Genomic DNA, 24918 nt, shown 5'->3' with positions numbered 1-24918 from the left:
CAGAGGCCAAGACTCTGAACCAGCAGCCTCCCTGGCTTAGATCCAAGGAACTGCTTAATTTGAGTAGGAATGAGATCAATAAGTCTGTTGGCTTACTAACTGGACACTGCTCTCTTAATAGGCATCTTAATCTGATGGGTGTTGCCGACAATCCTTCGTATAGAGGATGTCATATGGCTGATGAAAGATCAATTCATGTGCTATATAAATGTGACTTCTACTCTGCACAAAGATTTGAACACTTGGGATACTACCATGTAGATCCCTGGGAAACTGCCTAGAATTTCGGTTAGGCAACTGCTGAAATTTATTTCTGTTACTGGGCTCCTTTAGTAGTCTAAGCGGGGATAGTACAATAGACCTGTAGTTTCAGTGCTCGCGCTCATTTCACGTGCCCCCCTTTTCACTTCATACTTCATTCATAGACTTTGTGTACAAGATTGCCTGACTGAACATGTTTTTATAATTGGTGTCTCTGCAGATCCCCACTGCACCTTTTGTGAGAATCTCTGCCGTGGGCAGGTAAAAGGCAGTAACTGCAAATTTGTTTTTTTTTTTTTTTTTTGTCATCTGTTGTACGTTAGTTTTATTGTACAAGCTTGCTTATTTGATTTCCGCAAAAAAAAGGTGCAAAAAAAAAGCGTCTAATTTGAGCATTTCCGTGTTGTTAGTATTGAATCCAACAAACATTTCTTCAAGTATCTTGAAAATTCATTTCTGAAGATCATCTCATCTTCATGGACGGTCACCATATTTTCTACTGCAGAGAACCCCTTGTGACTTCCTTGGTTAGGCGGTACTGGGAAGCAAGAAGTTGAATTAGACAATGTCTTTTCCTGTTCCTTGTTTTTAGTTATTTTTAACTATTTTTATCAGTTTTTTAAGTTCTCCGCCATTTGAAATTAAAAAAAAAAAAATACATAGCACATTTTTTTTTTTTTTTTGAAGAAGTTTAAGCCCAAAAATAAAATATTAATGAGTGATAGGCACCACATAGCCACCACTGCCTAATCTCACAGCAATTTTTCTATCATCTTTCTATAAGTTAAGTTAGCTCTCCTTCTCAATTTTATTGTAAGAGATATGCCTTAATGTGTTGGGAAAGAAGCAGATACAACCGAAAGGAAAGCTTATCTTTTATGAAATGCAATAATAAAAGTTTTTCTATTAAAATTTAAAATTATGCAACTTTTTAACTCACTTGCTCACATAATGCACATTTGTTTTTAAGATGGAATGAGTTTGACATATTTGAAAATCAGATTTGATCATTCATAAAAGCTGTTTATTCATGTCACTTATTTGTAATGTCTATGTTGTATAATTATATGCATTTCATCTAGAGGTTACACATTACTGACTCTGTAATATTTCTGTTGAATGTTGTGAACTTTTTGAATATCATTTCATTCGACTGTTTTTTTGTAAAGCAAAAGAATCAAAGTTATATTTATTTTTTAGGGGGATTTGTTTTCGCTTGATATATCAGCAATACCTGATCCAGATGCCTGCTCTTCCATTCCTAAGTATGTTAAGAAACATCATGATGTAATTTTTGCTTTTATTATTCACAAAGCCTTGTTTTTTAATCAGAAAAATATATCCTTTTACTTTTTTTAAATATATTTTATGTCTAATAACAATATCATTTTCCATTGAATAAGGTGTCCTTGGTTCTGATACAAAAATTTTCAGTCTATAATCTGCATTCATTGTATCAGAGTGGCAGTGGTTTGAATCAATTGATTTAAATCATTTTTCCACTTTAACATTAAAACTCCTCTTGAAAATTCTGAATTTCACTTGTTCTGTCTTTTTCTTAATTCTTTCATTCTTTCTTCTTTTTTTGTTTTGATTTTGTCTTGAGAATTTATTTTAACTTGATCATTCTGATCTATTCAAAGTCACTTTTGTACTCAACCTAAAAAGTTCAAATTTTGGTTTGCAACCAGTGCCCAATAGACTGAGTTAGTTGCTACTTTATCTAGGACTTCTTTTTTTTAATAAAAGCATATAGGCAATCTTTAAGGAATATGCTAAAAGGTGGGTGTGAAGAAATTTTCTCTGAGATTTAATGCCAAATACTCAATGTATGTATTTGTAAATGTTTAAATTCATACACATTCTATTTTGTGTTTTATAAATATAATACTTATTGCTCATTTGTTGTTCCTTCCTTTGCTTACACCTGGAAAAACTGATTCATAATATTAGTGCATTGTTATTTATCTGATCAGGTCAACAAGGCTTTTATTTTTAAAGACACATTTTGTGAAAAAAAGAAACAGAAAAAAGTTGCTGTTCATATACAGTAGAACATCGAAAATCTGAACGCACCCGTATGAAGTTTCAATAAATTGTCCTATATGTTCAGTATACAAATGACTGTAAATTTGTGTTGCATTTTATTTGAAAAATGTAATTGCGTACTGTAGCGTTATGTACTGTATTGTATGACATGTGTGTTGTCGGGAGGGTCATGACCCTTGACCCCTAAATCATAGAGTATATCACCCATTCGCTGTGTTCAAATACTGTGAATAAAATGTGAACGATTGCAGCAATATGTTCAATTCTTTAATTATATTTGAAATACTTATGCACTACTAGCTGCCTTCTTCCTGACCGATTTTGTGCTTTTGTAGACAAAAGCAATTTCAGAAATTTTACGTGCCAAAAACACTACATCCTTCAGCGTGACCCCCTTAAATAGGAAGTCTGTATCAGCCCCTGCATATTATGTAACCTAACCGCTTAATTTGATTAACTGGCATACCATTTTCTTAAATAGTATTTTCTTGGTTATCTTCAAAAATTTGAACAATTTGAAAATCCAAACTTTCTATGGTCTCAACCAGGGGTGTTTGTGATCAGAAAATTCCGACGTTTCCAAAGATTTCGGGTTGCTGTTTCGAAAAAATTTTGGCCTGGCATCACTTTGAAACATTTTATTAAAAAGGAAAAAAACACCTTTTAAAATGGTTTTTTCGATGATTTTTGTTTGCATATTTGAAGATTTTTTATGGGAAAGGTGGGGGGGGGGGGATGAGCTTCCAAAAATATCACACTGTCTTCAGAACAGCCATTTTGTTTTTAATTTTAAATTTATAATATGAATTTTTGACATGTATAATCTGTAACCAATGCTTCTTCAAGCTCTAATTTTAATTATTCACGAGTAAAAGCTTTGTACTCAAAGTTTTCAAATTGAAGAGCATGAAGGAGTTCAAATTGATTGTCTCTTTTATTGCATTGTGACCTGTATAATATGTAACCAATGCTTCTTCAAGCTCAAATGTTTATTGTTCATCAGCAAAAAAAAACTTCTCTTTGGATCTAATACATATATATATATACATTCAGCTGGAATATTGTTGCTATTTTTTAGTGTTCATACGCTCTTGGAGAACCTGGAAAAGTTTGGGGGAAAAGATACCCTTCAAAAAGTCATGGAAAGTCAGGAATTTATTTTTTCTCTACTGATTCAATGAAATCTATGCTGCTTGTGATATTGGATTCCCAATAAACTCCATGGGAAAATGTTAGCCTTTGAGAAAATATTTTATTTTAAAGACGGACTTGTCACAAGATTCTTCTGAAAAATTAACCTTTTAATCTCCAAGTTTAACCTTTTTATAACTCTTTCTAATAGACTCATAACATGTCTAAAAGATTTTTTGCATGTCAGCCGCTCTTTACTAATTCTTCCTGATTTTTTATGCATTTTGAAATCCAATTGCATCCACTGCTTTCTTATTCTCTTCTTTAAGCATTTAAGCACTGCTTAGCAACATTCACAATCTTCCCCGAATTAAAATGTACTATGCAATACCTTTTTTACTATTCTAGATTTACTATTTTACACCTCATTTTTTAATTGGGAGAAATGAAATAATTGCTTCAGCTTAAAAGAGTTAATGTTTAAAAGTCTTTTTTTCTCCTTCTTAAAAAATCTGAACATTCCTATTACGATTGAAGTGCAATAAACAATTGCCCATCATAATGTTACTACTTCGGTACATTAATAATCATCTGATGTTTTAAGTACTAGTATCAAATCAAACAATTATAGCATGTCTTTAAAACTTTTCATATTCATTTGATATATACCTTAATGTGTTACTATCAGAAGTTTTGTTATATCTGAATTTGAAAACAAACAATGCATGATTTTGCATTAAAACAATTGTCATGAATAATGAATTTTTTTATTTCTCATCTAATAATTTTCAATCTAATGCAATAAATACCATATAAAATATTGAAATTAGTCATGTTTGTAACTTCACTTATTAATGGAATCAGAACCCTGGTTTAAAAAAATAAATAGTTGAGGCTGATTGCATTTTCAAAAGATAATGAGTAGATTTTTTACAATTTTACAAAACAAAAAACTGGATTCTGTTCTAAAACTATGTACATATAACCAACCTACCATCAGATGGTCTACATGGTTCGCACGGGTCATGAAACTTGTTTATTTTTTTTCCATGTTCCTGGAAAGTCATGGAAAAAAAATAAACAAATTTCAGACCTGGAAAAGACATGGAAAATTAATATTTTCATTAAAAGTCATGGACATTTATTTAAAGTCATGAAAAAATGTCTTGAGTAGTAAGAAAGTAACAATATCTAAAAGAGCACTAGAAATGTTGAGTGGTTTAGTAATATTGCATATAACTTGAACAATCTCAGAAACAAGTCCGAGTTTTGGAATCCAATTTCATCTGCTTCTGTAACAGCCGCTCGCCTTTTTTAGTAATGTGATTTTACTACTAGGACATCACTAATTTTGATTTCACCATTATTTTCTGCCCTTTTTATATTTTATATTCTGTAGTAGTGGACTTGCATTTTCTTGATTTTGCCACGCCCCCTCAAAAAGTGTAATTCAATTGCACCCGAGTTCGTTTCAACTACTTGTAAAAAATTCATTATTAAATTTACCAGGGCTTATCTTAATATGTTGAAGAGAAAGTGAAGATTTTAGTCAGGCAATAGAACATAGAAATAGGGGAATCTCCCTTGGGGCCAGCTGATTTAGAAAAATGAAAAAACTGAAAAATGTGGCTTTACTTTAATTAACAAATATAGTATATTGTTAAGTTACGTTGGTGTGTAGATGCACTATTTTATGAAGTAAATTTATTATTGGTAACTTAGTAATGACCCATTCAATTTTTGTCCCATTCATTACCATTCTGCCCTATTTATTAAATATTTGTTAGACATTTAAACATCAGTGTATTGCATTTTTACTTTACTTGAATTCATATGATGAAGACAACTAAGATTATAGTCACAACTTTATTAGTTTCTGCAGTGCACTGATATTTTTTCAGTCACAAGTAAGTGCCCTCCAATGAGTAACCTCCAATGAGGTAGTGGCACTCACATAAAAGTTTTTTGAAAGCCCATTTCCGAAAATTGGCAAGTTTGGTATTTAATAGTACTATTCTCTTCATGTAACAAAGTCATGAAAATTTTTATGAAGTCATGAAAAAGTCTTGGAAAAGTCATGGAATTTTTTTATCCAAATTGAGTATGAACCCTGGGTCTAGCAATACAGTCAACCCTCGTTTATCACGTTTAATTTGTTCCAAACTTTACCACGTAAGATTCTTTATTTATAAACTGAATATTTTTCTAATTAGAGCACATAAAACTTACTTATGACAATTTAAATAGGTTTTTAACATAGTTAAAGCCCCCTTGATATGAAACGGCACCGTTATCCACAAGTTACATTTGTATTACTTAATATTTTGCACAAAATTTGAGAAAATGAGATATATTAGATGTAATAGATAGCACATTGATGCACACTTGTTGGGAAACAAATTACACACACGCATGCTCATTAAAGGTATTACGTATACAACTTAAAAAGCTAGTACATTGTTGAACACCATTGATAGATGTATTAATTAGGGATGCACCGGATAGTGATTTTGCCGGATACCGGATATCCGATGCCCCCTTACCTGCCGGATTCGGATATCCGGCATTTCGATTGCGTTGCATGTTCGCATATTTTTCTACAACGCCGTTTCAAAACAGTAAATCAAACTTGTTCCACATATCATTTCTTTAAAAACATGTTAAGTACATTCAAATGAACTTTTTTAGAGCCTCTGTATTTTAATTTAGGGATTGTGCTATATATAAAATGAAACATTAAAATATTGTTTTATTTCGGCAGGTTTTTTCGAAAGAGACAAACTTTCGGCAAAAATTAATTCTGTACGTAATGTACACATGGTTTAAACTTTTAATTATTCATAGTTGAAATCTTAAAGGTCGTATTTGTTATTAGGTTTGCATGACGTGTAGAAATGTTTTTAAACTTCATCATAAAGTAATACATTTTCTTGTTTCCAATTTAGAAATAACAAAAAATAAAACTTTGCTTTGAATTCATTTTCATTACAGATAATACATGTGTAAAATTTTTCTAACATACAAGTTAAAAAAGAAAATATTAAAACAGGGCCAGTTTGACTCAAAAAATAAATAAATAAACTTAAATAATCAACTTAAAATTTTACTTTAATTCCAGAAATAAAGGTACATTTTTTTTCTCTAAAGATGCAAGTTAGCATCTTAAATACAGGGGTGCCCCCCCCCCTAAGAGCAAGGGCCCACTCCCTAAAAACCATAAATACCCCCCCCCCCCAAAAAAAAAAGAGAAAATACCCCTAAAACACCGTTTGTTCTGAGATTTTTTTTTTTTTTTTGTGGATGGTTTTTTTTTTTCCAGGTAGATTTCAACTAATTTTTACGTAAGTGGAATAATTGAGAAAAGGAGGAGAAAACTTTTACGGATAACTAAAAATGGAAAAAATACAAACGCAACACAAAATTTTGGATATAAATGAATGCAATGAAAGGATTTTAGCATGTGTAGAAATATACAAGCAAATATAATTTCGAAAATAGTTCGTTTGTACAACTGCGCGCGCTGGGTGCAAGCATCGACTACGTCATTGGTCACTACATATTGGTTTCTTGATGGTTCTTATCCTTTTAGTATCACTGAAAACGGAAGTTTCCACACCGTACTACTCTAAACATTGCTTTGTTTTAGTGCAACTATTCCACATTTTTCATTAGTTTCTTTCATTCTTCGTTTTAATGTTCATGAGATATAATGGCACCAAAGCGTGCATTATTAAATTATTAATACACTGTAACTATATTATTGTTTTATTTATGTCTCTCTCCCATTGACCATTAATTTTGTACATCGTAACAGAGTTTTATGTTGAATAATACAGCTTTTTTTATGTAAGAAACGGTAATATATAGTTAAGAAATGGTTCAAAATAGTGTGAGAGGTGTTTACAAATGCCTAAAATTTTTTAGTGTGTTTCTAAAAATCCGAATTCATACATTTTTCTACTACGCTAAATTTCAACTTACAACTTACGCGAGAGGAGTAGTGAAATGCATTCCTCCCGCAAGTCAGTCAGAACTTGACTGTATTTTAATTTTCAACACGGCCGCTCCTCCAACTTCAAGCGCTTTGATATGAACCATTTCAAGGTCAACTTTTCACTTCAGCTTGTTAAAGCAGAGAGAGTGAGAGAGGGAGGGAGAAATTATTGGCAACATACCGTCAGCAGATTCCCGAAGGAGAGGGGGGACGACGCGGGGGAATGCCAGAAGCTAGGTTTGAAGAGGAATGGTCGTTTTTGAAGCAGCAATTAAAAGAGAAAGCATCATCGAAAAGTTTATGAAACAGTGAAAGCTTCAACTGGAATTTTTGCAAAAGTAAATTTAAAATTAAACCCTCATTTTGTACCGGATAACCCCAAATCAACCCCGGATATCTCTCACATTTTTACCGGATATCCTGCAAAAAACTGTCGGATATCCGGATCCGGAGTGGCTTGCCGGATCGGATACCTCATAGTTCCGGATAGTTAAAAAATCAGCCGGATAGGCCGAACACCGGATAGTTGCTGGATATCCGGTGCATCCCTAGCATTAATCCCCTAGTAATAATACATTAATTTGTACTTTCCAGTTAGTGTTTAACATTTAAAATGCGATAGCAATTACCTACACTTACTTCGGCAATTTTATGCCTCCCCTCCCTCAACTAGTACAACTACCGCCCCTCAGAAGAGCTTACCTTACGTAAAAGACATACTTTGTAATTCTTTTGTAGGAAAAAGTTTACACAAGTGCATAAAAAAGGCTAATTACTATATTTGAAAAAAAAAAGTGATGTAGTGAAGCCGCGAAAGTTGATTTGCGAAGTAGCGAGGTACGACTGTAGCTGTGTCTATGAATGTTATGAAATGTGGTTTAGGTAAAACAGAGCGTCCCGAACTGTGATCCACGGACCCCTTAGTAGGGAGTCCATGGCAAACTTCGAAAAGAAAAAAGTTAAAGAAGTCTGAAATGATACTTAAATTTTGCCTTTGAAACCTAGAATTTTCACCTAAGAAGTAAGGAGTTGTCTTTTGAGCCCTAATCCCCGGCATCTCAAGGTACAGTGTTGCAAGATCATGCATAGGGAAGTTTGATAATTACAAAATGTCGATCCAGGTTTGATTCTCACCAATTCATCTTAAATGTTAAGTGTAAGATGTATTTACTCACTTGTTTCTTCATTAATGTGTGAGCAGTTGTCTTGTCCCGTTACGGACGCTTGTTACGAGTCGCGGATCAGAAAGTTACGATATGTACTGTTTGACCATTGATTACATGGAAAGGCTGATGTCCGGTTTATAGGTGGAAATGGACGTGTCTATTAGTTGATAGGGGTATTAGTTGATTTGCTACAGACGTGCACATTTGCCTCTCTATTATTTAACCTTAGTTTTGTAAAAATTAAAGTTTGCTCACAGCAACATTTTTTAAAACTTATGTATATTCGATCTTATTCTCACTGTAAAAATGAATTGATTTATTTATCCACAACAAAGTTTTGAGCTTACCATTTTGCTTTTACGTTCCTGAACGAAATGAAAATATTTTCTTTTCTTTTTGTTGTTTCCATGGTAACTATATTTGTTTTCCTTTATTTTATTTTAGAGAATGCAATAAATGAATAAGGCACTAGTTACATTATAAAAAGCGTGCATCAAAAAATCCCATCGTTATTTTCCCTTCTCCCCTGCTAAATTAATTCAGATGGAATAGTCTTTACTTGGCAGATTGCCAAATTACATACAATCTGCGATCAAGCAGTAAACAGTGTAGAATGTATGATTCAAAGGATGTGAGGTCAGTGCGTGAGCCGATGGATGACGCAATCTCCTGTTGAGACGGGGTAGATAGAATTTTCCAGATGCGGATCTTAGGTTCGCATTTCCGTGTGACGTGCTGCATCGTGCGATGCAGGACATAAGCAGAAGGAATTTAGGCGGAATCACTTCTGCTCGCGTTTTTCATCCCTTCGGCTGTAGATAGCCGTTCTTTGACGAACGCTCACTTATTGAAGCGGCGTCCGGAACTTAGCATAGGAAAATGGATGATTGTTTTTGCCTTGAGTGTTAGGGAATTAAATTTTTTTGAAACATATTTAAGAAACGTAAGTTAGTTTCATGCTGTTGAAACATGTTATGATTATTTTAATATTTACAGAAGTTATATAATTTACAGTTGTTAATTATTATATATTGTTCAATAAAATGAAGTTAGTTTTAATTGACTTCTGTTACTTCAATCTTCGATGAAACATATAACATTGAAGGCATCTCCTGACCTGTGGAGTTGACTCTATTTTTAGAATTACAAGAGTTTAGCTCGCGTGTTAGGCTAACAAAGTTCTAATTAGTAATGGTTAATTTAATTACGTTGAACATCTACTAACTACAAGTATCTATACCCTCGAATGACAGGAGTCCGCATTGAACATTGGTCTGTGAAAGATCCACTGGTTTTAAAGTTTAGGAAGCCCTAACATAAAGCACTGACCTGAAATTTTCTTTTGATCTGTCTGGAAAAGTCAGGGTTTTTTTTGGGGGGGGGGGGGGGGGGGGCAGCTGTTGGAGTATGGATTCTGTTTTTTTTTTAAATCAACTTGTATTGAAAAGCTCATGTTAAAATGGTTTTTAAATTTCAGTGTATGAGGGAGTTCAAATTGATTGTGACTTCATAAGGATGATTGACTTCATCCTCCCTGTATTTATATTATGTTTTGTGTTACAACTTTTTTCTCCTTTTGTGTTTTAGGTACGAAACAAGTTTTTCAGAAATTCTGCAGCCAGAAAACCAAAAAGATAAGAATGAAAAACCAAAAATGTAAGGCATACTATTTGTTTATGTTCAATCACTTTTGCTTTTTATTGATGTAGTTTTCTGCTGTATATTTTTTGTAGTTGTTATGAAATATATATAAATGAGTGAAAAGTGATTTATCGTTAAGTGCCTGTTTCATACCTGCCAACTCTTCCGGATTTCCTGGAAGTTTTACGGTTTTTCATGTCCTTTTCCGATTATGAGCAAAATCTTCCAGATTTTTCATGTTTTGTACGAAAAAATAGCGATCCAATTAAAGCGAGTGTCGCAGTGGGCAACTAGGGGAATGATTTCGGCGCCGTTTATCTTTTTCTCCTTCTCTCAGTTCGTGCTGTTTTTGCTTTGTTCTTTTTTTAAGATGAGTAAATGTTATTTCCAAACTTTTAAAGAAAGCAATACAAGTAATTTTTACTAAACAAAAGTAAGTTCAATTGATATGAAATTCATAACTAATTTCATATTGTTAAATGTAAAGAGGGTAGATGCCCTGCTTAATTTTATTTTGCGTTAAAATCTTCTTGATTTAAAGAAAAAAAATCTTCCAAATTTTTTTTTCTCGGAGGTTGGCAGACATACTGTTTTCTTGACTGAATGTCTTAATGATTCGTGTATCACATGATCTGTATGTCACAAATTCAAAATTTTCAGGTGTGATTTTCAACAAATTCCTCTGTTCCTCCTTTAAAGTAATAGAGATAGAACACTCGTCAAAGTTCATGTGGACTGACCACAAGACATCATTTTGGTGTATTGATACTGCTGTTAGATTGTTGCTGGCAGATACAATTATGTGCACAAAGGATACTTTTTAATGCTTCTTTTTGTCGAAACAGCGTTAAAATTATTTTGTTGCCCAAAATCCTCAATTTAAAAGTTTTTAAGAGCTTATAAAATTTGTCACGACAGCAGAAAGTTTATAATTTTAACGGTTTGGTGTAGTAACACAGGTCCATCATTTCACATTTTCTCAGGGGTGGGACAAAAGTTGTACAATCGATGTTAATTCAATCAGAAATGTAAAAATATTAATTTTCAAAGCCAGGTAAGCTATTAGGCTCCCTGACCCCCCCCCCCCTCCCTAAATTATGGGTCTTCAGTACCATCTTACTAAAATAGAATTCATTTATTATGACATATTGAGTGAGTGGGTGGTGGTTTTACAATGTAAGAATATGCAAAAAAAACACAAAATTAAAATTGTGAAGTAATATTTCTAAAAAAATTTCCCCTCTCTCTCCAAAGAGCTTGGGAGTCTACCTAAAGCTTTCCCTACATAAAAATTTGAACTCACTTAGAGAAAAAGTTACTCCATGTTAATTTTCCTTCCATTTGCTTTACATGTATTAGGCTAAATATGGGGACAATGTACCAAAGAAGGTAACATTAAGCAGGGGCGAGCACAGAAATTTTGGGGCCCATCAAAAATGACTTTTTCTGTGCCCCACTCCATATTGTTTACATCTATATTTTACGCCTAGTTTTAACACTATTGGGCCCTCTTCAAGGTCGGGCCCCGGGACAACAGGTGTCCCTTCTCCCCCTTTGTGCAGGCCCCTGACAATAAGTAAGAGAAAGGTCTTACATGCATGGTGGTACAAAAGTTAGTTAATAGGGAATCTTAATAATTCATAGAAATGTTAAAAATAATGTGGGGCATTATTTAAAGCTTTCAAAAATTAATTTTAAACCAAGGAAAACAAGTTTTGCTTCATCTGATGAGGATAATAAAATTAATAAATTGCATTCCAATCCAATAGATCTCTTAGTGAAGAAATGTTCTTCCAAGACTTTATTTCAGATATTGGTTATCATACCTATTGCCAGTGAACAATACTGTGAACAGTTCCATAAATCTCTTGTCAATAGGGGACATTGCAAAATTGTATTCTGCTGACTTTTTTTAAAGTAATCACGATTGCTTATTCGCAACTCCAACGAACTATAGGGGGCACTGCAGTCACTGTCTAATGGCGAACGAAAAAACTAAAACAAACGCATGTAGTAACGAAGAAAATGCTAAAATTGTTGTGATTTTTGTTCGTATGCATGATTTTTTCGCTTTATTCTTTTTAAATTAATTTTCAAAGTCTTGTTGATATTCTGACCCACGTTAGAAAGAAATGAGAATTCGAGAAGCATTACTAAATGTCAAACATTAATGCAAACTACGTAGTTCGTAGTTCTAAGCAGCCATTTTCACGATGTTGAATTCGATATTAATCAATTCTTGATAAAACTAAATAATAATTGTGGCCTGACAAGAATAACAATTAATGCTAGAAAATTCAATATGACATTACAAATTGTTATCAAAAATAGATGATACTTTTTTGCCTTGCTTGGCTAGCGCTTATTGTTTTCCATTTGTAGCTGAGTTATTTCTCTCGAATTCCCGAATCGGTTCATTTAAAATTTTTCTGTTTCGATGTTTCTAATTTCTGAGTTACGATTTAATTATGTCATGTTATGCAAATCATCTACAAAATTCTTACGGATATATGGTGGTAGTTTTCTTTTCAGTTGATTGACCATTATTTCTTTTTACTTAACAAATTCTGTAATCTTACTACCATTTTATTCCACTCATGATAAAAATTAAAAATGGTTTAACTAAAAACGCGAAATCTCGCCAAGGCTGCTTTGCTCGCACAATACTAAAACTATAACCCTAAACAAATTTGGCGAAACCTTTCAGCTGAGAATAAAAGGAATAAAGTAAATTCTTTCTTGGTTATTCATTTTGTTCTACGATAATATATTCAAGAAAATATTTTGCATACTGTCCATTCCAACTAAATGCTGCTGTAAAATATGGTTACTTAAATTAATTTAAGATTTAAAAAAAATACCCATATTCTTACAAATTCACACAAAACAATAAAAAGTTTTACCTGGTATAACGTTATCCAAGTTTGTTAATCCAGAGTTTTCTTGTGTTAAGGAAAACTAACATTATTTTGAGAAGCTCGAGAATACTACTAAGGGACGAAACAATATTTCTGTAGCTGAAAGCAATCTAAGACACATCGATTGCGTTAATAAATACTCTGAACAAACTGCCTGTGTTTACGTCAACAGACACACGTGGAACACAACGTGGCAATGTTTCAGGTTCTTCGCCAGTTTTGTAAATCACCGCAGGGTAGCGTATTCGAGCGCTGGAGTTGCGAATTGTTTGACCGCTTTTGATGTCCGTGCCTTTTTCAGCTTGGACCAGGGGCCTCTGCAGTCCCACCGTCCTCTGCAGGCTCGGCTCCGAGCACTGCCTCCCAGATTCCATTTCTCCTGGTCGGTGGCGCCCATGTCTTACCAGGGGCGGATCTAGAGGGGGGCCATGGGGGTCATGGCCCCTCCCAAAGCCTTGTGATTGTAGTAATTTTTTTCAGGAAAAAAAAAAAGAAAAAAATATTTTGAGAAGATAACAAAATTTAACACATCTGTTTTACTGAAAAAGAAGGATAAGCCTTAACTGGGAGATAAATTATATCCCTATCCTCAAAACAAAACTTTTATTTTCCAAAATGTTTTTCCATCTTTTACATCATTTCTTGATTCCAACTACATACACTTGGACGATCTCTAAATGCTGCGGCCTTTAGAGTATACCTATTGTTCATAAGACCAAAGAGAGCCTAAATTTTCGTTTTTATGACTTTAATTTCGAAACTAGGGGGAGAATCCTCTTTTCCTATGCCCTTTCACAAATGCCTTGATATGTAGCAGAAAATTGCATTTTACTTCTTTTATTTGGAAAAAATGTCAACGGAAACTAGCTTATCCAGCCCTTATCACTTAACTTGCTTAAAAGCAACTTAAATGAAATTTTTGGGACTTCAATTACAAATGAGTTTTGATAGGACCCCCTCCCTCCCTATTTTATATCGTGATGATAGCTTTAAAAGGAGGTTTTTGGAGGAGCTCACGAATCTTCCATCCCTTTCTAAAATGTGTATAAATATAGTTAAAAATCGAATTTTTAGAGCCTCAAAGGCAAAATATTTCCAGGAAGGAAGGATTCTAAGCACCTTCACACTTCCTTTAATGTAAGCAAAGCAAACATTACCTAAAGGTGCATTTTTAGGCTGGACAGCTGAAGAGCTAGAAGAGCACCCCTCCTCTTCTAACTTCTCAATGTATAATGACAAAATATTTTGGTATCTAAGCTTTATTTTCAAAAAGTATTTTGGGGCCAGCGACCGGAACCTGACCTTTCTCTGTACATCATCAAAAATTGACGAAATGCGTTTTTAGTTTCCTAATTTTCAAAAAATACTCGGAAATTTAAATTTTGAAACATTTTTCAGGGAGTTTCCTAAATTCACCCCTCACCCAATGTCACGATACCCCGAAAATTGAGTTTCTAAAACTTCATTTTAATAAAATTTCTGGGGAGTTCAGAGTTTGTTCAAAAATTTCGGATGGCCCCTCCCAAAACAATCGGCTGGATCCGCCACTGTGTCTTACACACACGCAAGCTCATACACACGTAACCACCCAGGAGGAGGAGCAGGCTTGGGGGGACAGGAGCCGTTTCTAGAAACAATAGCCCCTAATGAGCAGGGTCCTGTTGCAACTCGTGGTTGCGAAAAACATAATTTGAATTCAAAATTTAAAAATTCAAGTTTTTTTCTTTTTTTTTTGAGTTCCAAGATTGAAAAATCAAACTTGCAACTTTAAGTAATTTTTTTGTAGGTTTCAAAAAAAAAAAAAAAAAATGTAATGTCATCTTAAAAATAATTTTAAGCAAGAATAAACTAGTATGTTGTGGCCATCACGAAACTTTCTTCTATATTTTTCCTTTTTCTGATCCCTCCCCATCTGTGACGAGGAAACAATATTCCTAACAAAAACAAAATGACACATGCAAAAACTTGACGACCATCCCAATGTCTGAATTATTGTAAAAGCAAAGCAAAGAGCGAAAATTGAAAGTTACTTTAAAAGCCTTACTTGAATTAATTACAAATATTTTATTTATTAACAAACATAAGATGGCAACAGTTAAAAATTTTAAATCATTGAGATAATATTTCCGATCATTTCCATTCAATTAAAATCACGAGAAATACGCAGACGACAATCTATTACGATTTATCTTTCTTATTGTTGCATTAATAAAACTATTTTTATTCGCAAAAAAAAAAAAAAAAATCAACACCTCTTGGAGCGATTGGAGTCAAAATTGAACCAAAGCCTGTTTACGTATGGATTCACATATATTCCAAATTTCAACCAGAACGTAGCATTACTTCTTGAGATAGGGCACTCACAATGGAAAAAAAGAACGTCCGATTGCGCTACCCCCCTTTTTAGCTGTTGACACCAAAATAAAATCAGCTCTTATACCCACTAAGGGCTACTTGTCAAAAAATTTTTGTTTGATTCCGTTCGTTATTTCTTGAGATACAGCAGTCACAATTGACGACAAAAAACGTTCTATAACTCAACCGCCGTTTGAGCTATTGACACCAAAATTGAATCAGCACCTGCTCCTGTTAGGGGCAACATATGGACCAAATTTTGTTTGATTCCGCCTGTTACTTCTTGAGGAATAGCAAGCACGCGTACCTCAAAAAAACGTCCCATTGCTCCCCCCCCCCTTGGAGGAATTCACGCCAAAAACCAATGGGCACAAGTTCACATAGGGGCACATATGTGTACCAAATTTCGTTTGATTTCATGCGGTAGTTTTTGCTGTAGAGCGGCCACAAAAAACTGGTCACACACCGACGTGATACACACACAGATAGACAGACATTTTCCAAAAATAGTCGAAATGGACTCAGCACACCTCAAAACGTTCGAATCCGTCAAAATTCGAAATTCGAAAATTTGCACGAATCCAATACTTTCTTCTATATATTAGATATAGAAGAAAGTAAAAATATTCCGTTTGAATAATAACAAGCTTTTGAAATGCCTGGTTTATTTATAAATTTAAGGAAGGGATAATATTATTAAAAGACTAACATTCTATTTTGAGGCTTTTATTGGGTTTAAAATGGAATAAATTAAGCATTTTTAGCATTTTGTTTAAATAGTGACAGGATTTATTAACTGGCATTCATTCAAACAAGTTTCAAGTAGAAATTCTATTTTGATTTGAAATTTACTAGCTATGTTAAATCACTGCTTATTGCCTTTAAATTGCACTGATGTTTCATTTTCGTGTCCACCGCTTATTGCCTTTAAATTTCATCCATGTTTCATTTTCATGTCAAGTGCTAAAAGTTGCTTCAATTGCTCCGAAGACCATCACTTGGGTGAATGTCCTTATATGATAGATTACAAAAAAGTGGCTGCCGCAAGAAAACGAAATAAGCCCTTTTATTCTCAGAATGTGTGAGTATTATTTGTTTATTTGTTTTCTCTATCGAATTCTGTATAACTTAGTTTCTTCAACTTTAAAACTTAATCCTGTAAGCAGTAAAAATGGTTGGCACAATCAGTAAAAGTTAGTATTTTTTGGCTTATTCAGTGTACTAGGCATTATTTTCAAAAGTTAGTAAAGTTTGTATTTTTTGCAAGAAAGAATAAAAGAAGCATCTGTTGTGCAAAGCGTATTAATGTTGGTTATCATGCTCAAGTTTAGAGGTATTATCAGGTAAGTCAAGTCAGTATTCTAGCAATTTTGCCTGCTGACAGTACTTTAAAATACCATTATATTTGAAGTTAACTAAAACTGGAACTTGCTGATCAACATTGTTGGAACTTTACATGATCTCTATGCTGTTGCAAATTAATGTACTTTAGTCTTATTAGCCACATGGATTTCTGCCTATATAGCAAGGGTTATCAACACTCTTATCCCATTTTGTGTATCATAAACTATGCATACCTGGGACAAAAACACTAGTTTAATTGACATGTGTTGTACTAATTAAAGTTAGAAAATAAAAAGATATTAAAATTTAGTAATGAGTAAATAATTTAAATTTAAAATTTAGAAATTTCATTTTCATGGACATTTTATTACCAAGTTTTATTAATCAAATATTAAATTGTAACAGTTACAGGAAATAATTAGTCAGAATGCTGAACTGGTTTTCTTTACTAAGCTCATCAATGTACAAGGTGTCCAAAAATGACCGCATATAAACTCTGCACAGCTAGATTCCTCGTTGGGAGTACGTGAAAACTGCCCAAAGAAGCTTACCTGTACAACCCATAGTTTATGATAAAAATACAAAAAACAAAGTATGACGTCACTGCTGTTGCAAGGAAAAAACACTTTATTGGACATATCAACAACAGTATACATTCATTACTTAAAACAACAAATACGTGTCATGACCTTTTAAACATTATCGTCTGGAAAGATATGCAAGTACTGTTGTTGATATGTCCAATAAAGTTTTTCCTTGCACCGGCAGTGGCGTCATACTTTGTTTTTCATAGTTTTCTCGTAAATTATGGATCGCACAGGAACGCTTCTTTGGGCAGTTTTTAAGTACTTGCAACGAGGAATCTAGCTGTGCAGAGTTTATGGGGTTGTTTTGGGACACCCTGTATAGCTGTGAATCAACCTCAGCGTAAAGCTTGTTTCGTACTTGTTCTTCAAGTAGATAAACTCAGGTTACTATACTTTTGTTCAAAATTGACCCTTAAACAAAAGTTTAGTAAGAAAGTCGGAGTATTAGATTGATTACACTAGTCAACAAAAAAGAACTTTTTGTCTGCATCCTGGTTTTAAATAGTCAATTCCTACTAATTTTGGGTCGAGAAAAACGAATATGTTAGTGGATTTTTTTTTATTGTCTCTTGCTTTCAAAATACATAAAAGCCCACTGGAGAAATATGCACAACTACCACACATTGATTTAAAGGTAATGTTGAAAAGGAAAAAAATATCCTGTGCAATAAATGTTATTAAATAGATCCTGTTCTATTAAATGACTAGTGGTACCCGCACGGCTTTGCCCGTAGTTGAAAATTAAAAGGTCATTCGGCTAGCCTGTATATTTACAAATAATGGATGATGAATTTCTCGCCAATTGGCTATGTTCATTCGCTCTCCCCATTCCACGTCATGATAATTTCGTAAGTTACTCGTCCATCTTATGATAATTTTGTTCTTAAAATTGGAATAGAAAAAGAACAAAATCGAATTTTTGAAAAATCGCTTCGAGGTGCACACCCCTATACTACAAACTAACTTTGTGCCAAATTTCATGAAAATCGGCCGAACGGTCTAGGCGCTATGCGCGTCACAGAGATCCAGACATCCTGACATCCAGACAGAGAGACTTTCAGCTTTATTATTAGTAAAGATGCTTATTTTTTAGGTAGCAGCGGTTTCTTTCAGCTTATTGCTGTGAGCGCTTCATCTTCGATTGCTTTTTGTACGTCAAAGAAGGAACATCTCTTGTAATAGTTCAGCAGCATTTGGTGAGCATCAACTCAGCCCAATGACCCTAATATCTGCGTTCCATTGTAAAGATATCTTGGGGAAACCTTCCCTCGTGCTCATTGCTCATTGCTTTAGTGTTTAAACGAAATATCCTGAAGAAGTGAACACATAATAGAGTTTCAGAGACACATCATTTATCAATAGTCGCAGAATTTCCATAGGGATTGTTTGACTAACTGTTTTTAGTTCTCGTCTTCTCCGCTGCTTAGAAAGTTACACCCTCAAAGGCTTCCTGTGTGTTTTTTCTCCTCTCGCAATTTTTTTTTTCTTTTCAAAAGCTGATTTTCATAACTGCGCATATTTGAAAGACCGTTAAAAATTATCACCTTTACCTCTAAGATATTGGAAAATTGTCTTTGTTCACAGCTTTCACGAAGTTCTTAATTATTCCCAGCAGATTGAGCATGGGTGGAAGCAGAAAAGGGTGGATCTACTAGAGGTTGATTTTGGGTATTTCTTTTCCCAGAATTTAAATTTCTTGAAGTCCATTTCGGTTTTCATGTAGCGAGATTTTTGTTAACAACCTGGGAGAACCAAAGTTTAGAAAACAGTCAGTCCATGGGGGGCGTTTCTATCTGCCGGGGAAAAAATGCATTAGTGAGAATTTGCTATCCTAGTTGTCTCTCTATCTTGAAAACAAGAGCTAGTCTCAACTCTTTATGATGATTTTCATGTTCAGTGAGGCAAAATACTTCAGAATTAGCTATTTTTGAGCATGCATTTTCGGTGTTTACCAGTGTTATTGACGGTTATTAAGGGATAAAAATTGCTTTTAGGAAAAGGAAACTTAGCAGATAACAGCTAGTGATGAATTGAAAACAAAAAAGAATGCAGCTCATATTTAATACTTTAGTAATAAAATAGCTGCCGATAATAATTAAGAACTTAAAATGTATTATATTAAAGTTTAAAACAGACATAAAATTTTCCAAGTTTCAGGAAATAATTAGTGTGAACATTGGGCTAGATTTTCTACATGACCAACTTTACAAAATCTTTGTTTGAAAAAAAAAATCACAATTTTTTTTCTAATAAAAATTTTTGTTTTAACATATATACTCTCTAATTGTTAAAGCATTTAATACAGTGTTTGATTTGACTAATAGTTTTTTCAATTTTTTCTAGTCACAAAAGTTCTTAGTTTCAAACATCATGTTGAGGGGGAAAAAAATCCCCAATGTTTTAAAATAAAGTCACTTACCACTTGCTATTGTAGTTCAGTGTCACTGGCAACCCTGCTTTCATCTGATAGCCCTGCTTTTGTATTCATTTCTTTCTGAGTTGTAGAGATTTGTGCTTTCTGGTCTTACAAAAAATTTTGCTAATTTGTAATTGAATGAAACATACTCTGTGACTAACAGTTTCATTAAAAGTTGAAATTTCTTGGAGACTTCAGATTTATTTCTTCCTAAATCTGTGCAAGCCCTGTAATTGTATACTGTTTTTTATATTTACAGAAGATACCATGTGCATGGGAGCAAAGAATCAGAGTTCAAACCTGGTTTGCCAAGGTAAGTTCATTTGGATCTTTTCGTTATTTAATGCTTTGCGTATCAAAGATACACCTGTACAAGAATGCATATGGGGAGTTTAGACTCGTCAATTCCTTTTAGATATTGCATGGACAGAAGATGTGAATAACACATACCTGCCAACCAGGGCTGCAAAGTTATAAAAAAAAAAGACCGCCTCTGACGCCAGAAGTTTTAGAACATTCAACTCTTCCTCCTTTCCCCAAAATCAGTCTTAATTCTGACTGAACAAGTACTGGCAGGGTTGTGGACTTTCAGGGAAAATAACCGGCTCAGTTCCAAATCTTGAAATTTTAAACCTTTGACTCTGACATCTTAACCCCAAAGTCAGCCAGATTCCCACTCTTTGACTCCGACTCTGCAGCGTTACTGCCACGGCTTCCGTTTTTAACATAATTCTTCTGTTTTTCAGATACTCTTCTCTAAAAAGCAAGAAACTTTCAGGGATGAGATTTTCCGGCTTTTTCTGTTGGCTTTTGAAACCTTTCCTCCTTTTTTGCCTCTTTCAGACCTTATTTTTCTCAAAAATCGGAAAAAAATACGATTTTTTTAAATTTTCGGTCTCTGATTTCTTATTTGTTCTATTTTTTCCATTTGAATCTACAACCCCCGCGATATCTGCCAAAAACGTACGTTTTGGAATCATGCCAATGACGTCAAACACGTGCTGCGCCGAAAGTTGCATGCCTCGTTTGAGATTTTAATCTTTTTACATCCTGAAAGTATTTCAAATATTTTTAATGTTGGGTGGTTTTTTACTATTTTCTACCTTATATCTGCTCATTTTATTCATCATTTAAATAATATTTTTATTTCTTTAATTTATTTTAGAAAAAATGCAAAACTCGATAAAAAAAAAAATGTGGCTTAGCATCCACAGTCTCGATTTTTTTTTTAAAACTTGGCCCTTGGCATGGTTACTTTTTTTGTGTATTTAAGAAAATGTAAAAAATATTTATGGTGAATCTCAAATGGTTTAGGCTTTACAGCCTGTTAAAAGTTTTGAGATTTCATGATTAAATGAGGCAGCTGCAAGTTGTTCTTTTTATTCCAAAATTGTATTAGGAAGTTTTCAAAAACTAATTTTGGGTTCCAATGCAAGGAAAAAGATAACCAATCGTTTATATACACATATATTTATTTATTTTCAATTCTTACTATGAAAAGTATGTTCTACCACATAAAGAAATTTGAGATTTTTCTCTCTGTTGTAAATTTTTACTTTACAAACAGATCTAATTTTAAAATTTATGTTCTCACTCGTTTAACACTATAAACTCAAATGTTTTTAATGAAAAAAATGTATTTTTCTCTAAAAAATATGAAAAGTTGACACTATTGTGTGATTCAGCTATGATTGAACTCTGGCTCCCCCAACCCACTCAGGGATTAGAAATTGTTGCCTCTTTTTCAAAATTTAGATTTATTTAGGAATAAACACCCTTGCAAAATATGGTACAATGCAGCAAATTGTACAAAATTGTTACTCATTCTTAATTAAATACGTATTACCTTTAAAACTGGTAAATTAGCCATTTCTTTGTTGAATTTTTGAATATCATGGCTTCCAGGTTCTATTTTGATGCGGTTCATCCCTTTCACGAAATGTTTTTGGATATCATCCCTTTTACAAAATTTTTTGGATTTCCTCCTTTTTGCTCTCTGACCACTCTCATCCCTGAACTTTGGTTTTTGGTTTTTCTAGCACATTTGACTCTATTTCTCCAATGTTTCCCTTTGAAAAATTTGTTTTGTGGTAAACGTGAATGATTGTAAGAACAAAAATTGTCAATTTCACAAACTAGTCCAGCAAGCAGGAAATATCGGCAAAAGCCCTGGTATTGCTTTTTGTTTCCTCTACTTTGAAAGTAACTGATTTTCGAAGCAGTTAATAAGATTTTTAGGTCACAACTGCTTGTAACTATTGTAATGAATGTGGTATCTTTAGTATGAGGAAGAAGTGTTGCATGGAAAATATTTTTTTATCTTTTATTTCCTTTGCAGGGTAGCTGCAGGTCAATACAGTCCCAAAAAATATTACAGATTTAAAATTCAATCATTAAACTTAAAGAAAACTTATGAAAATTACTAATGGGGCACAAAAAATTTCTATCCATTCCTTCTCACACCTTTTTAATGCCTCTGGTGTTTTCTTCCCCTGTCGACACTCTGCAAAACACCTGGGATCAAAGTACAATGAAATCAAGCAGAATTCTCTTTCTGTTCTTACTTTCTTTTCTAAACTATTGCTTCCATTTTGAATGTATCCTCATAGTATAACATGAAGATGCCTATGCGACATATTTTTATTTCAACTAAAGACTCATTATTTTATTTTATTTATTTATTTTTTCGAACAAGGTAAATAAATTAAAATAATAATGTATTGGGGGCATTCCAAGGTATTTTTGACATTTATGTAGAGTCCGTAACGTGACCTTTTTTGCCATAACTTTTTAATTTACCGTTTGATTTGCAAATTATTTTAATTTGAGCTGGTGTGTTGGTAGGAAAAGATCAAAATAAAATAATATGCTAATCAAACAGTAAATTAAGAAGTTATGGCAAAAAAGGTCACGTTACGGACTCTACACAAATGTCAAAAATACCGTGGAATGCCCCATTGAAAATATTCAACGAAATGGTTCCAATTTCTGTGTCTATGAAATTGTGGTTGAAAATCATTTCTAAAGCTTTCATATCCAGCACCAATTAATTAGAACAAAATTTCCTAGTGACGATTTACGAGAGGCAATGGGCCTGATGAGTAACCAGATTCCTTCTTACATTTATCACATGCGTGTATTGGGCTATCCTCCTGGTTGGATGGCAGAAGCTGCCGTTGAAAGCTCTGGAATCACAGTTTATGGATCTGACGGAAATGGTAAGATTTTGCTTTCTCCCCATAAAGTTTTACTTTGCTAGTTTTGGTGCTATGAAAATGCAGTTGGCTCTCTTAAGTCAGGAGAACATTATATAACTCAGGATTGCCAACTGCTCCGCATTTTGTGGAGTTGCTCCGCAAAAAAAGGCAAAACTTCGTGGCTTTGCAAAGAAGTTCTTTTGCTCCGCATTTCCCGACCGAAAGTTTTCAAGCTTTAATTTTGCTATTTTATCATAATAAACATGTAAAATTAATGTTATACTTGTGCTTAAAATGATTCATTAAAGCTACAAAACATTTAGATAAGTGGTGTTAGTTATTTTTATTAGTTTTTATACAAAATACCGAACTGCTCCGCAAAATTTTAAATTGCTCCTCAAAATCGCTACAAATGCTCTTCAAATTGTTTCTCTAAGGTTTGCAACCCTGATAACTCCACAATTTTTTTTAAAAAAATTATGCTTTCCCTCATTGTTTCATTATTACTAGAAATTGCACACTTCATGACTACAGAAGATATAAAATATGCATGCTTTTTTGAAAACCAATTTCAAGCCTTTTCAAGGATGGAACTGGATAATGTGAATATCTTAATATATAAAAATCTTCTGTGCGGACGTTTGTCACCAAAAGGCTTTTAAACGGCTGGACCAATTTTGATCAACTTTTTTGTGTGTAATTAAGTTGTGGCAAGCATGGTTTTGAAGCGCGATGGACCAAATCGGAAACGTTTTTGTTAAGTAATTAATTAATTTAAGCATTGGATGGCTATATCTCCCAAATGATTAATATTTATTTTAACCTATTGTTGAGCGAGAACTGAAATAAATATTTAACCCGTTGCCAAAGGATAATAAAAAAGCCAACTCTGCTTTTTGTAATGAAATTTCCTACTGCTATACAGTGGTGGACAAAATTATAGACTCAATTTTTTTTTATTTTGTTTCAATTACAACATGACTCAGTTAAAGTATTTTCATTGAAGTAAAGATGAATAGTTGAAGAAATAGTTTAAAAATTAGTACATCTTATCAATTAAATTAAAAAATTCATAAAATTAGAAAATTTGCAAATTTAATATTTTATTATTACGTGAAACCTGGACAAAAGTATAAACTCAAAGGTAAAAAATCCAGGATTACGAGAAAGTTTCGTTCGAAAATGTTAATTTAACGCCATAGAATGAATAAATGTTGCCATCAGTGATTGCTAAAAGTTTTGTTTTTGGAAATTTATGAGAAACGTATAAATGCTTCGCTGGACAAAATTATAAACTCTTTTTTTTTTCATTTTTTCAATCATAATTTAATTCAGTTAAAAAAACTTTTGTTCCAGTAAAAATAAATAACTCTCTCAGCATGGTAAAGCAGGATTGGCATTTCTTAATGGAAGATAGAACGCTGAAGATTACCAATTAATACTGGAAGATCATCTCTTACCTTTTGCTCATCTGATTCCTGGAGGTAACTGGTTATTTTAGCAAGATAACGCGAGTGTACACACAGCGAAAAGTAGAAAAGAATGGTTCAAGCGCTGAGGTATCAAAGTTACCAAATGGCCAGCTCGTAGTCCGGATCTTAATCCGATTGAAAATCTTTGGGGGACCACGGTTCGCAAAGTTTATCATGATCGGCACCAGTACCAAACCATAGAGGAATTAAAAAGGGCAATATTTTCAGCATGGAACCATATGCCACTGCAGCTGTTGGAAACGCTTGTGAAATCTTCATGCCCATTCGCATATTCGAGGTAATTCAGAAAACTGGGAGCCCAACTCGTTTTTAAAAGTTCGTAGTTTACACTAATGGCTAGATTTAATGCAGTGTTAATTTTTAAAA

General features: G+C 33.5%; 1 protein-coding gene across 1 annotated transcript in view; it reads left to right on the top strand.

Moving 5' to 3' along the window:
- Window positions 1-24918, top strand: part of LOC129235086 (zinc finger CCHC domain-containing protein 8 homolog) — a 51239-nt gene that overhangs the window by 7814 nt on the left and 18507 nt on the right. Inside the window, exons 3-7 of the mRNA XM_054868765.1 lie at window positions 1462-1526; window positions 10189-10257; window positions 16477-16596; window positions 20122-20175; window positions 22932-23080. Of these exons, the coding sequence (XP_054724740.1) occupies window positions 16532-16596; window positions 20122-20175; window positions 22932-23080 (268 nt within the window). The 5' untranslated portion in view covers window positions 1462-1526; window positions 10189-10257; window positions 16477-16531. The remainder of the gene's footprint in view (window positions 1-1461; window positions 1527-10188; window positions 10258-16476; window positions 16597-20121; window positions 20176-22931; window positions 23081-24918) is intronic.

This window comes from Uloborus diversus, chromosome 2 (assembly GCF_026930045.1).
Source record: "Uloborus diversus isolate 005 chromosome 2, Udiv.v.3.1, whole genome shotgun sequence".
Taxonomy (NCBI): Eukaryota; Metazoa; Arthropoda; class Arachnida; order Araneae; family Uloboridae; genus Uloborus; species Uloborus diversus.
This window is presented reverse-complemented; position numbering and strand designations above follow the sequence as displayed.